This window comes from Salvelinus namaycush, chromosome 3 (genome assembly GCF_016432855.1).
Source record: "Salvelinus namaycush isolate Seneca chromosome 3, SaNama_1.0, whole genome shotgun sequence".
Lineage (NCBI taxonomy): Eukaryota > Metazoa > Chordata > Actinopteri > Salmoniformes > Salmonidae > Salvelinus > Salvelinus namaycush.
This window is the reverse complement of record NC_052309.1, coordinates 38,491,117-38,504,180: the sequence shown is the minus strand read 5'-3', so window position 1 is coordinate 38,504,180 and position 13,064 is coordinate 38,491,117. Positions and strand designations below refer to the sequence as shown.

The window sequence follows — 13,064 nt, the reverse complement described above, 5'->3', positions numbered from 1 at the left end:
CTCCATAACAAAGTGTACATCAGTGGTCACCAACTGGTTGATATCCAAAGCATTCCTAGTCGATCACCAAACATTTCTGTAAAAAACAACGATAAAGCCTTGCGCTCCTATTTTTTGTATTTTCCTTTCGCGCTTTTGGCAGTGGGTGCACTTGATTCAGCAGCCCTAGCGCCGGGAAGGCAAAAGTGATCCCATTTTGAACCCTTTCATGTGTCTGAAGGAGAACTCCGCCTACCCGGCAGGCCCGGCGAGCAAATCAAATTCCCCTATAGGCCTACTGCTGGCCAATTCGATAGCTCAGATTACCGCGGCTGCACAGTTTCTGCAAGCCATAGACTGTAAAAAGAATCCTCGAATGCACAGCGGAGTTGATACTGTGAGATTTAAAAATGTTTAAAACCATAAATAGAGAGAGACTCAACGAATACAGCAAAGAGCTGCGTTTTTATGAGTAAGCTCATGTTTAAGTTGTTATTCAGGACTTTGTTCAACACTTTTAAAAGCCTTAAAATGAGCGTTGTCCCACTTCCACTCACGCTACAACCAGCACTGCAGCTGCAACGAAAGAGTACAGCAAAGTGTTTCCATACGCTTGCGGTATTATTAGCGGCTTGTCTTTTTAAATACCAAGGAATATTACATTTTCTCTGGTCATAGGTGTAACCACATGAATTGGTGCATGAGACAGAAATAATGCAGTGCGACTTGAGTTTCGCTATCAGCTGGAAGACTGTGTCCCCTTTTCTCAGCGGAGGAAGGGAGAGCGGATGGACGGTGAGTCGGGTGAGAGGCTGCGCCCTTCCTCCCCTCAGACTGACCATCAGATGCAGGCCATCAGTCCAGTAAAAAAAAAAAAAACGAATTATGCTTACTCAGCTATGCCTCACAAGTAATACAACAAATGATCTATTACCAGTCTGATCATATACCTAAAAATGTTATCTAATTTCAAAATGGTCTGAGAAAAACAACAATGGCAGGGAAATTCAAGCTTAGCCAATATGCAGTGATAATGTATTGGGCCTATAGCCTACTGTACAAACCTCATTGCTGCAGAACTGTTTTTAATTGGTTAATGTTGCATAGGATTGTCATTTTTTAATGACAATTCATTTAATTCATTAAAAAATAAAAAATAAATCTGAGTGGTAGATCTCTGCTTGCATTTTGACTCCGAAAGTGATCTTGACTCAGTTAAGGTTGGTGACCACTGGTGTACATGATCACTTCTCCCCTTCCCCTAGGACACAACTCGTTGTTGCGGCCCAAGTCCCTGCTGGTGTCGTCCCCCTCCACCAAGCTGCTGACCCTGGAGGAGGCCCAGGCCCGGACCCAGGCACAGATCAACTCCCCCGTCACGGCCGATAGCAAGTACATTGAGGTGGGGGAGGGTCCGGCTGCGCTGCAGGGCAAGTTCCACACCGTCATCGAGTTCCCTATGGAGAGGTATGAACAACCTGCGGCCCTGGTATCTTTCTAACGGCTGATGTTTGTCAATGAGTTGTAAAGTATGGAAATGGAGGAGGCATAGATGAGATACAATATTTGGATGGAAATATTGTACCTTCAAACCATGAACGCATACAGTTACAGTGCATTCGGAAAGTATTCAGACCCCTTGACTTTTCCCTCATTTTGTTACATTACAGGCTTATTCTAAAATGTATTAAATAATGTTTTCCCTCATCAATCAACACACAATAGCCTATTTTGACAAAGCTAAAACAGGCTTTTAGAAATGTTTGCAAATGTATTACAAATAAAAAACTGAAATACCTTATTTACATAAGTATTCAGACCCTTTGCTATGAGACTCGAAATTGATGTCAGGTGCATCCTGTTTCCATTGATCATCCTTGAAATGTCTCCACAACTTGATTGGAGTCCACCTGTGGTATATTCAATTGATTGGACATGATTTGGAAAGGCACACATCTGTCTATATACAGTGCATGTCAGAGCAAAAATGACAGTGCAGTGCATGTCAGAGCAAAAACCAAGCCATGAGGTCGAAGGAGTTGTCCGTCGAGCTCCGAGACAGGATTGTGTCGAGTCACAGATCTGGGTAACAGTACCAAAAAATGTCTCCAGAATTGAAGACCCCTCCATTATTCTTAAATGGAAGTTTGGAACAGCCAAGACTTTCAAGAGCTGGCCACCCAACCAAACTGAGCAATCGGGGAAGAAGGGCTTTGGTCAGGGAGGTGACCAAGAACCCGATGGTCCTCCTGACAGAGCTCCAGAGTTCCTCTGTGGAGATGGGAGAACCTTCCAGAAGGACAACCATCTCTGCAGCACTCCACCAATCAGGCGTTCATGGTAGAGTGGACAGACACTCTTCAGTAAAAGGGCACATGACAGCCCACTTGGAGTTTGCCAAAAGGCAACTTAAGACTCTCAGACCATGAGAAACAAGATTCTCTGGTCTGATGAAACCAAGATTGAACTCTTTGGCCTGAATGCCAAGCGTCACATCTGGAGGAAACCAGGCACCATCCCTACGATGAAGCATCGTGGTGGCGGCAGCATGCAGTGGGGATGTTTTTCAGCGGCAGGGACTGGGAGACTAGTCTGGATCGAGGCAAAGTACAGAGAGATCCAACAGGACAACAACCCTAAGCACACAGCTGAGACAACGCATGGAGTGGCTTTGGGACAAGTCTCTGAATGTCCTTGAGTGGCCCAGCCAAAGCCCGGACTTGAACCCGATCGAACATCTCTGGGGAGACCTGAAAATAGCTTTGCAGCAACGTACCCCATCCAACCTGACAGAGCTTGAGAGGATCTGCAGAGAAGAATGGGAGAAACTCGCCAAATACAGGTGTGCCAAGCTTGTAGAGCCATAACCAAGAAGACCCTATGCTGTAATCGCTGCCAAAGGTGCTTCAACAAAGTACTGAGTAATGGGTCTGAATAATTATGTAAATGTGATATTTAAGTTTTGTATTTCTTTATAAATTAGCTAACATTTCTAAAAACGTGTTTTTGCTTTGTCATTATAGGGTATTGTGTGTACATTGATTAGGGAGGGGAAAAAACAATTTGATCAATTTTAGAATTAGGCTGTAACGTAAGAAAATGTGGGAAAAGTCAATGGGCCTGAATACTTTCCGAAGGCACTGTACGTGGTTTCATATTATAATCAAGTGATTCATGTTGTTTAGGCAACAATAACAGAAGGACACATGACTACTTGTTTCCCCAACTGAGTGTTCTGTCCATTCACCTCCTACAGGAAAAGGCCCCCCATCAAGTCCAAGAAGTCGCCGGTGGGAAACTGGCGCTCCTTCTTCAACCTGGGCAAGTCATCGTCCATGTCCAAGCGCAAGCTGCACCGCAACCCCAGCGAACCCAGTGAGCTCAAGGCCATGGCCCTGGCAGGTTAGATTCCCTTTCTTCTTCCCTCCCAAACACCAAGCCTTCACTCTCTGACCCTTCTCACAAATGTTCCATTTGGTTGGAACGGAAAATAATTTATGTACACTCATGCCTGTCTGTCTCATGTCCCAGGAGGCAGAGGGGACACGGGGACACTCCGATCGGCCAAAAGCGAGGAGTCGCTCACCTCGCTACACAACGTTGAAGGTAATGTATAATGGGACTAATCTGACTTATCTCCACGGCACTCTGTATGCCTGATGGAGCCTGTTCTTGGGTGCAAGTCTGCTATGGTCCAAGTAGTAATGTATTTGTATAGATTGTTTTTTCTAATAAAACATTTGTGATCTGTCTTTAAATTGATGAAGATTTCCTCCTGACTCCCGTAGGAGAGTCGAAGGTGTACCGTCCTCGGCGGCCCCGCTCCAGCAGCGATGCCCTCTCGGCTTCCTTCAACGGTGACCTGCTGGACAGCCACACCCGGCAGCACTGCAACTCCGATGACAATCTGGCCCAGAGCCACAGCGGGGGCGCGACCCGCGACGGGGGGGACAGCGATGGGGACGACGGGCCCATCTATGTTCCAGCCCTGATTTCGCCCCCACGTTCAGCCGGCGAGGACGTGGACCTTAGCCCCCCAGACATCGGCATGGCCTCGTTGGACTTTGACCCCATGTCGTTCCAGTGCAGCCTGCCCGACGGCTCCTTCTCCTTCCCCCTGGGGCTGAGCGATGTCGCTACGGGCGCGGCTGGCGAGGGCACCAGCCTGAAGAGGAGCCCAGGCAGCGTTGACAATGGCTCGGCGCTCGTCTCTCCCTCCTTCCTGGGGAAGTTTGCCAACCCCTTCTTGTCGCCTGACCTCAGCCCGGCCACGGGAGAGAAAGCAGGGAGCAAGAAGCTGGTCTGCTCAGTGTCTTTCTCTGACAAACCCGTACAGGCTGTGTCCCCTAAAAAGTCAAAGTCGGACATTTTGGCTCCTCTGGCCATTTCGGAGCCGTTTGACATGGAGATTTCTAGTAGGCTTACAGAAAGCCATGGTGTTCCCCAGCCTTCTTCCCCTCCCTCGGGACTGCCCTGGGACTCTCCTCTGTTAATGGGCTCAGTGCTGCTGAGGACAGGGGAGCCGTCGCTGAGCGAGGCCTTTCAGATGGAGCTGCACTGTAAGCTCTCTGCCTTCGACACTGAGAGCCAAGACTCCACAGGGGAGGAGAGCACTGCCCAGCAACCTACAGCAACCAATAGCAAGGAACAATTAGGTTAGTGGTGCATACAGCTGCTTCATTGCATACAGCTGCTACTTTGCATACAGCTGCTACATTTTCACTTTATCACCTATCATGTTTTTTTTATGTTAAAGAGATAGTTCACCCAAATTACTAAATTATATAGTAGTTTCCTTTCCCTGTAAGCAGGAAGCTGGAAGCTGCTTACAGGGTAAGGAAACCAATATGTAATTTAGGTGAACTGTCCATTTCAACTGTCCGTTTCTCTTTACAGTATAAGGCCTTTGTTTAATTATGCTTTGATTGACAATGCCTGTTTCGTTTCTAGGTTTAGTTTCCCCGCCTCATGCCTTTAACACCTTGCATGGATTTCAGCTCAGAGAAATCTTTCCACATGATGCCGCCAGAGCGCCAGGCTTAACTCTTCCCCCTCTCTCCTACTCTTGAAGACCAAGCCTGCCTTTTTTCTTTTTATTCCCCTCAAACGCACTTTCTCTTCTCTCTGTCCTCACACTGTAGTTCCCTTCTGTTTTTGTCCCCCTCCCAGGAGCCGTAGCTAGTCTGGACTCTCCAAAAGCCTCCCCCGGCCCTCTCAGCTCCTCCTCTGTGTCCCTCCTCCCTCCCCCGCCCCCTCCGAAGAATGCCGCCCGCATGTTGGCCCTGGCCCTGGCAGAGTCCGCCCAGCAGGCCTCTATCCTGACCCAGAAGAGGCCCTCCCAGTCCCAGCCCCCCACGCCTGTGTCCCCCATTAGACCCCTGGAGCCCTCACACTCCCTGGACTGGCCCCCTCCCCCAGCTCTGCGCCTTCAGACGTCCCTCAAGGAGGGACCCAGGGCAGGAGAAGCCCAGACCCCAACCTTAACCCCCACCACCCCAAACCTTGCCCCTTCCTCCCCTCCCCCTCCCACCACCCCTACTGACAAACAGCCTTGCCAGTCAGTGAGCCAGGAGTCCATCAGTATGTTCACCAGTGCAAAGTCCCCCTCCACTTCTCCCGGAGCCAGCCAGGATATGGATTTCACCCCACCGGCTTCCCCCCACCACCAGTGTACCACCACTCCCTACAACCCTCCAGCCCATGTGTCCCCCACTCGGAGGAGTCCAGACAGGCAGCAGCCCGCCATGGGCCAGGTAGCGGTCAGCAGCACTGGATTCTCCACCACCACTCCCAGGAGCAGGGAGAAGGGTGTCCTGCCACAGCCTGCTCCTGAGGTAAATTGGCGAAAATGTGTCATATTTGCAGAATATCTTTGATAAAGTAACTATATAGCCAACTGGAATTGTTTTTGGTTAATTTTCAGGTCCATGTAGATGAGACCGTCTGGTCGCCATCTCCGAAACCCTCAGAGCAGCGAGTTGCAGTTTCACAGCCTCAAATACAGTTCCATACTCATCCACAGGCCCAGCCACAGTCGCAGCCTCAACCCCAGCCCCACTCCCATCCCCAGCCTAACGCCAGAGTGGTCCCCACCCCATCCGAGTCAGTGGAGAGACCATGGGAGGCCATAAAGCCAGTTCAGCCCGGCACGGAGCCTGTGACCCACGCACATGGGCCCACGCCGCCAGCGCCTCCCGTCCGCTCCATTGAGAGCAAATTGGCAACCGCCGCCCTCAGCCACACAGAGGCCGCCAACCCCGCCATCTTCCACAACATCCTGACAGAGGTCTCCACGCCTGAGGAGGCCCTCGCCCATCCTCACCCTCCCCCGCGTAAGTCTTCCACCCAGCAGTCAGCCTACCTGTACCACACCAAGGGAGAGGCTGCCTTACTGGAGCCTGCCGGGGAGGCCTACTACCACCAACGGGCCATTCCGGTGGGGCAGCCTTCATACCACTACCGGCCAGACAGTGTTCCCTCACACCTCTCCTACGCGTCAAAGTCGGCGCCCCAGATAACTTACAGTGCCCGCACGGACCACCGCTACAACACCCTAGCTAACCCCAGGTCCTGCCACCAGTCAATGAAGCATCACGGGCCCCCCAGGAGTGGCGAGTACATATCTACCGGCCCGGGACACCACGGCCAGGGCTATGGACCCATGGAGGGAGCTCCGGTCTACCCCACCATCCGTAGGGTGCACTCGCTCCACGTGCCCTCAGCAATCCGCTCGGTGCCCATCCAGCGGACCGAGGTGCCTCCCAACGACGAGCTCTTCTACTACCAGCGGCCCGTCTACCAGTGCAATACCTACCAGCAGCCGCCGCAACAGTCGTCGCAGGCCGACTACCACGTCACCCAACTCCAGCCTTACTTTGAGAATGGCCGGGTGCAGTACCGTTACAGCCCCTATTCGCCTTGCGCCAACCCGCTGGACGCCCCTTACTACGACGTGGACCCCTACGGGACCATCCGGCTGCGGCACTTCCACTCGTTCAGCAGTCGGGACCTGGGCCCCACCCTCAGCCGGTCGGGGGGCAAGGCGGGCGGCTACCACTACCTGTCCCGCCACATCCTCCCGCCGGGGAAGGAGCACAGCTTCGTCAGCAGAGACATGCCCCCGGGCCATGGCTCAAAGGGAGCCGCCGTCTACTTTGCATGGAACCCAGAGGACTCGGAAAGGCTCCGGATGCACTCCATCCACAGAGAGAGCCGGGCCAGGCAGAAGGTCAAAGGACCTGTCATGTCTCAGTATGACAACGTGGGCCTGTTCATGCCTGGCGACCTGGGAGGGTACGAAACCCTACACCTGCGCAGTAAGTCGGACCCCGGCAAAGCCATGCTGATGACTGTCGAGGGTAAAGACGGGCGCTACGGAGTACCGCCGGGCTCCCAGCACGCTCCCCGACACCTTGTGTCTGACCCCGACGTCCTCATGTACATGGAGACGGAGAAGCACTGTCAGGGGAACGGCACCGGGGACAAACATAGCAACTCCAGGACCTGCCAGGTCTCCCACTCGCACCAAGCCCAACACCCACCCCGTTACCAGGCCCATCAGCAGGACCCCAGCCGACACGACCCCGGGGACGGAGCTCGGAGCTTCCAACCCCGCTACGAACAGCCCGATCCAGACCGCCACCAGAACAGGTCCAAAACCCCCGGTAGTTACCAGGACAATGATGACCACCAACACCAGTCGGCCCCCGTCAAAGCGCAGGCCCCTCTCAAGCCCGAGCGGTCGCACAGCATCCGAGAGCACCAGCAGCAGCACTATAGCCAAGCTGCCACTTCCGAACCAGACAGAGACCACTCATACCAGCCCCACGGTGGGCAGCAGAGACACAGCACCATGGCGATACAGTCCCACTACGACAACCTGGATGATTACCACCCAGCAGCAATACCTCAGCCACAGGCCCCCATGCCAAACCCCCGCGGGGTCTCCTCTGCCTCTTTCCCCACCAACCCTGGCTTCACGGGCAGCCACAGCAACCGAGCGTACTCCACTGCCTTGGGCCAGGGCGCCTTCATCCCAGCGGAACTGGCTCTGCAGAGGCCCGATACAGAAATACACGCTGAATGAAGAAGAGACTTGTAAAAAAAAAAAAAAAAAATTTAGTAAGCAATGAAGTGACTCAGCTGGAGGTGAAAATGTTCCACAGCCTCTGCAGGACAGTGGACTGTCGTCAGAACCTTCCGCATTATTTTTCTCTATTTTTTATGAATTGTAAAGGAAAATAAGATACTTTTTAGAGAATGTACCATACTTTCTTCAATTGTTCTAAGAAGCCACGCGTTCGTGACTCATTGAAATGGTGGATGATCATGTATATGATATAAGCGAAAGGTCCAAGAAACCAGAACCGCAAAAATGTCAAATATGTGTACAAAGAAGAACTACTGGTAAAAAGGGATTTGTTTTATTTTTGTTTCCAGTTTTGTTTTGACTGGGGAGGTATGAGCATAACAGGGATGAAGGTTTGCATTTTAGAAATGCATGTTATCTCCAATCTCTTGTTTACCATTGCTATCCATTGTGTACTTTCTGGATGTTTCAGTACACGTTGTCGAGGGAGGAAATCTGTGTAAGTCATCGTGCCCTCCCTCCTGTTTCTGTATACACAAGGCGTTACAGTATGTTCACTTTCAGTCTTCAAGCATCTTGGATTTGGGGTCGGGGCCCAACAGTACAAAGTGAGTTCTAGAACTAGACAGGGTACTTTCACCTGGTACTGTAGGGTTATGTTAATATTTTATTTGCTCTGTGATTGTGTATTTTTGCTATAAAACGGAGTGAATTGAATGTTTTGGAACCGCGATTTGTTCTTCATTGCAAGAGGGACCAAACATTTGGAGTATTTTGGCCATGAAAGCATTCCTGCACATGTATGGGTTGATGACGACATTACCTTGGGAGTTGTAACAGAGTAATTCTTAAAATGTGTTTTGTTATAGTCTTGCTTTTTTTTCTGCCAATTTCAAAGGACTTGAATGGACAACTTAATAAAATTATAAAAACATTATTGTACAACGCTTGGTCAGCCTTTGAGCAAGTTGAATTCACTCCAGCAAATATATTTTGAAATAAATGTACATACTAATTTTCATAGTATGTGAAAAAGATGGTTAATATGTTCCAAGAGAAGTAAACCATAATTTAATTTGAATGGACAAATGTTTGGGACCATTTTAAGAAAATGTGGAATAACTTTTATGGATACAACTGTCTGCTTTCAGTGCAATTAGTCAATAGCCAGTCAAATTGGCAGAGGATTCAGATTCATCTCATTCAATTTCAAATGCAGGTCATATTTGCATTTGAATACCTTTGACTATATTTCAGTTGTAACGCCCATTGGCTTGTGAAGGTACTGTTCTATTTTGCCTTATGGTCCCTACCTGTTCAAACGGATACTAAACGGAATACTCCCAGATATCCCTCCTTTGTTGTGGGGCACAGTAAGTGGCTAAATAACCACCTAGTTGTGTTTTGAATGTAAAAACATCTCTTGTCTCAGTAACTGGAAAGTTATGCTGTTGGATATAACAAATAAAATTATTCAGGAAATAACAATGAAAATGAATGTCTGTCAGTGGGTTCTTTTGTTAAATTGTAGTGTTGGAATGTTCAATGCTACTTTTGATGGAGACCGAGTCATAAACAAATTGTATTTTTCAAAGCTCCCTGAGATGTCTTGACCGTAGACATGTTAAACACTTCAAAAATGTACAGTAGTTAGTCAGTGAAATTTCCCTGTTAGATGCCAGAGGCAAGGAGCCAATTACAAAAGTATGTATTTGTGACATGCATTGCCTTTGACTAGAGAGGAAAAAAAGTTGATGTATGAAATGTTATGTTTATTTTTGCGTCATTGCATATACTCAGTTTTCAGACATTCTATTTCTGTCGGACCAATAAGAAAATCTACAAATAGTCCAAGGATGCTTCACTCCAGGTTCAGTTATTGAACTGCAAGACAAATTGTGGGTTTGAGAGAGGGGTGGTCTTTTACATGAATGAGAATACCACAATGACCATTGTAAGACTAGAGGAAATTACAGATCAATTCAACCACAGGTACATTGGATTGGGCACCATATCCATTCACAGAGTAGCTAAGTCCCAGTGTTAGGTGTATTCTCGTGCAGACTCTGTAGAGCCAAATCTGACCACTTCATTTCTTGTTCTTTCACAGACTCTGTTGATCCTCCATTATCTTGCTCAGCTTCAGGCAGTTCACTCTGCAGGAAAAAATAAAATTATTAACCACATGAGAACAAACTAGACTGAACACAAATATAAACACAACATGTAGGTCCCATGTTTCATGAGCTCAAATAAAAAAAAATCACAGATACACAAAAAGTGTATTTTTTTCAAATGTTGTTTACATAGCTGTTAGTGAGAATTTCTCCTTGGCCAAGATAAAATATAATGACGCTGATTTAAACCGCATGATTATTACACAGGTGCACCTTGTGCTGGGGACAATAAAAAGCCACTCTAAAATGTGCAGTTTTGTCGGCGCGTGCAATTGGCATGTTGACTGCAGGAATGTCTGCCAGAGAATTTCATGTTAATTTCTTTACCATAAGCCATCAACGTCGTTTATCCAAACGGCCTCACAACCGCAAACCATGTGTATTGCATCACGTGGGTGAATGATTTGCTGATGTCAACGTAGTGAACAGATTGTCCCATGGCAGCGGTGGGGTTATGGTATGGGCAGGCATAAACTACGGACAACGAACACATTTGCATTATATCGATGACAATTTGAATGCACAAAAATACAGTGAGATCCTGAGGCCCATTTTTTTGGTGTTGTCCAGTTTTATACAGAAGTATGAGTATCAGGCATACGTCATTTTATTCAGAAACATATTTCTGAAACCAGGTAAAAGAGGACTCATGCCAAAGGCATTTCCTCTATTTGATTCCATCAGGGAGACAAGAGAACCAGCAAGCTATAACAGTCAGCAGATTAAAGGTATGTATGAGACTGGTACTAGATAGCAAGTCTGAATGTCTCATTTCTACTTGGTCTCAGAGTATTTTGTATTATTCTGTATGTACATCTAAAACTCCACTTAGTAATGTATATATTACGAATTCAAATTTGTTGTGGCTAATGTTGAGATTCAAAAGCGCAAGCTTTGGGTTGCTAGACGTTTGCGTTATATACCCACCCTCCTTTTGGTTTTGCCTTAAGTAACCATACCAAATGTAACATACTAATTTGAGTGTCCCGGATATTTACTGTTACATTTAGTCTGAGGCCAGGCAGTGAGCTGGTTTTAATATCTGTATTTCCTCGTTATCGAAGTTCCACCTGCAACATACTGTAGCGACCCGCACAGACAGCTGTGTGTTATGTGTTAGGCTAGTAGGTGGTTGTGTTGTACTGACCAGTACCCAGTGTTCGCGGGGTCCGACATGTCAATCAACCTGCTGTCTGCCAATCACGGGAATGCCTGGAATGTTCTGATGCCGGGCATCCTGGCGGTTGCGGAGTGGCGTGGAGGGGGGTTGGATCATTGGAAGTTAAGACCAGGTTTAGCCTTTGTTCTCTCTCTTTTACGTCTGGCCTTCACAAGAGAAGGTCACGATTGGCTTGTGGGTTATCTGTCATTTATTTGGCGTGGGCTACGGCCAAACAGTAGCCCGTCTAAAGTTGGTTTAATAAACCGTCAATTCGCAAACTCAAATCTCTGTCTGGACAATTGTTCATTTATGATCTAGTCAGGTCATTACAATACGTTTATAAATCGCCAGTGCCGTTAAACGTTTACCCCATCTATAATCCATCCTACGCTAGAATCCTGTATTGAAGATATGTTACTAGTTAGATCTGGATATTTGGCAGAGCTGATGTGAGGGTGCAAATTATTAAAAAGGTCTATGGCGCGTGTAACCGCACAACACAGTGCTTTCTAGCTATATAACGTAAGCTTGTTTTGGAAAGTGTAGTCCAAATGTTCTTTTTGGGGTTAAAACATAAGCGATTTGGATTTGCCATCAAATAGCTAATACATTTTTGATGCTGCCATCATTATTCATATTCACGAATTATATATAAACTAATAATTGAGCGAGACCGTTTTAGAAGCTAAGTTACCAACGTTATATCATGTAGCAGTTATCAAGTTAGCTCATCCTCATCTACAGCATAAACATTGTTTAAAGGGTTTACATACCAACGGAATAGTGACATCTTCATAAGGTAGACGGTCTTCCCTCCAAGCATCATCTGTAAGGTCAAGAACCCTGCCATCTCTTTGAACTTCACTGTCCATCTCTGGATGTTTTGGTTGCCTGCTAGTAGTGCTAGCTAGGTGTGAAGATGGCACAATTCAGTATCCTTGTTTGTTGTGGTTTAACCGTAGAAAAGTAGTCTGGTGTGGCAAGTCAGAAGTCTCAATATAGGCTTATGAAGCTAATTTATTTCCCAAAATATGTAATGTAAACACAATACCTTACCCAAACAAAGCCTTGCTTAAATTCTTAAAACCTGCGATTCAAATGAGTCGCAGTATTTTGACGTCATGTTCTTCAGGAGAGGGATAAGTGCCGTGTTCACGGGTTTCCACTAGATAACACAGCCACAAAGTCAAAATTTGGCTACACAAGTTTGCTTTTAGGTCTGGCACGTGCCACATTCAACCAGTTAGCAAATCAAACATTAAGACTTTCTAAATTCCGACTAGCACTAGAACGCAGTTGAGCTACATTCAAATTACTGAATGGTTGTGTCGCAACTGTTCATGAATCAAATGCAGCAAATACCTTCTAAAAACTGCGCTTTTTGGGCGGCTCTTTATGTTAAAAGTTAGGAACCGAATAGCATCGGTAAAAATAAGCCGTTAATTTGACTCCCTGATTTGCATACTGTACCTCTGTTTTTTGACATTCAAACGACGATTATCTGCAAATAAATTACATAATCATTATCTGAAGATGGTGAATCCTCACTGCAGAAACAATAAATAGTGGGGAGTGCACAGAACCGGTCCCAGCCTTCTGCCGCCAAAGGCAGGAGCAAAAACATCGCTAAATATACTTCAAAGGACATTGAAGTTAT

The 13,064-nt window shown here is 47.4% G+C and overlaps 2 protein-coding genes across 6 annotated transcripts in view; one reads left to right on the top strand and one right to left on the bottom strand.

Annotated features, from left to right (window-relative positions):
- Window positions 1–9,003, top strand: part of LOC120031221 (rho GTPase-activating protein 32-like) — a 46,139-nt gene extending 37,136 nt beyond the window's left edge. For 3 of the 5 annotated variants that reach the window (XM_038976899.1, XM_038976882.1, XM_038976874.1), the window contains 6 exons: window positions 1,245–1,446; window positions 3,236–3,381; window positions 3,511–3,585; window positions 3,747–4,634; window positions 5,149–5,813; window positions 5,903–9,003. In XM_038976899.1, the coding sequence (XP_038832827.1) occupies window positions 1,245–1,446; window positions 3,236–3,381; window positions 3,511–3,585; window positions 3,747–4,634; window positions 5,149–5,813; window positions 5,903–8,065 (4,139 nt within the window). In that variant the 3' untranslated portion in view covers window positions 8,066–9,003. The remainder of the gene's footprint in view (window positions 1–1,244; window positions 1,447–3,235; window positions 3,382–3,510; window positions 3,586–3,746; window positions 4,635–5,148; window positions 5,814–5,902) is intronic. The other 2 variants (XM_038976907.1, XM_038976891.1) reach the window with 1 other exon arrangement.
- An 816-nt stretch (window positions 9,004–9,819) lies between these two features.
- anapc13 (anaphase promoting complex subunit 13) lies at window positions 9,820–12,572 on the bottom strand. The gene is made up of 3 exons (XM_038988969.1): window positions 12,464–12,572; window positions 12,181–12,314; window positions 9,820–10,224 (listed from the first exon to the last, which is right to left on the bottom strand). The coding sequence occupies exons 2-3, from the start codon at window positions 12,277–12,279 to the stop codon at window positions 10,099–10,101; spliced, it is 225 nt and encodes a 74-aa protein (XP_038844897.1). The 5' UTR covers window positions 12,280–12,314; window positions 12,464–12,572; the 3' UTR covers window positions 9,820–10,098.
- Between the last annotated feature and the right edge of the window lie 492 nt (window positions 12,573–13,064).

Bases quoted from the DNA above. Each gene is read 5' to 3' on its own strand.
- anapc13 (XM_038988969.1), bottom strand. From the start codon at position 12,279: ATGGACAGTGAAGTTCAAAGAGATGGCAGGGTTCTTGACCTTACAGAT. The intron at 10,225-12,180 runs GTATGTAAACCC...TTTTTCCTGCAG, and splicing joins AAGATGTCACTATTCCGTTG to AGTGAACTGCCTGAAGCTGA.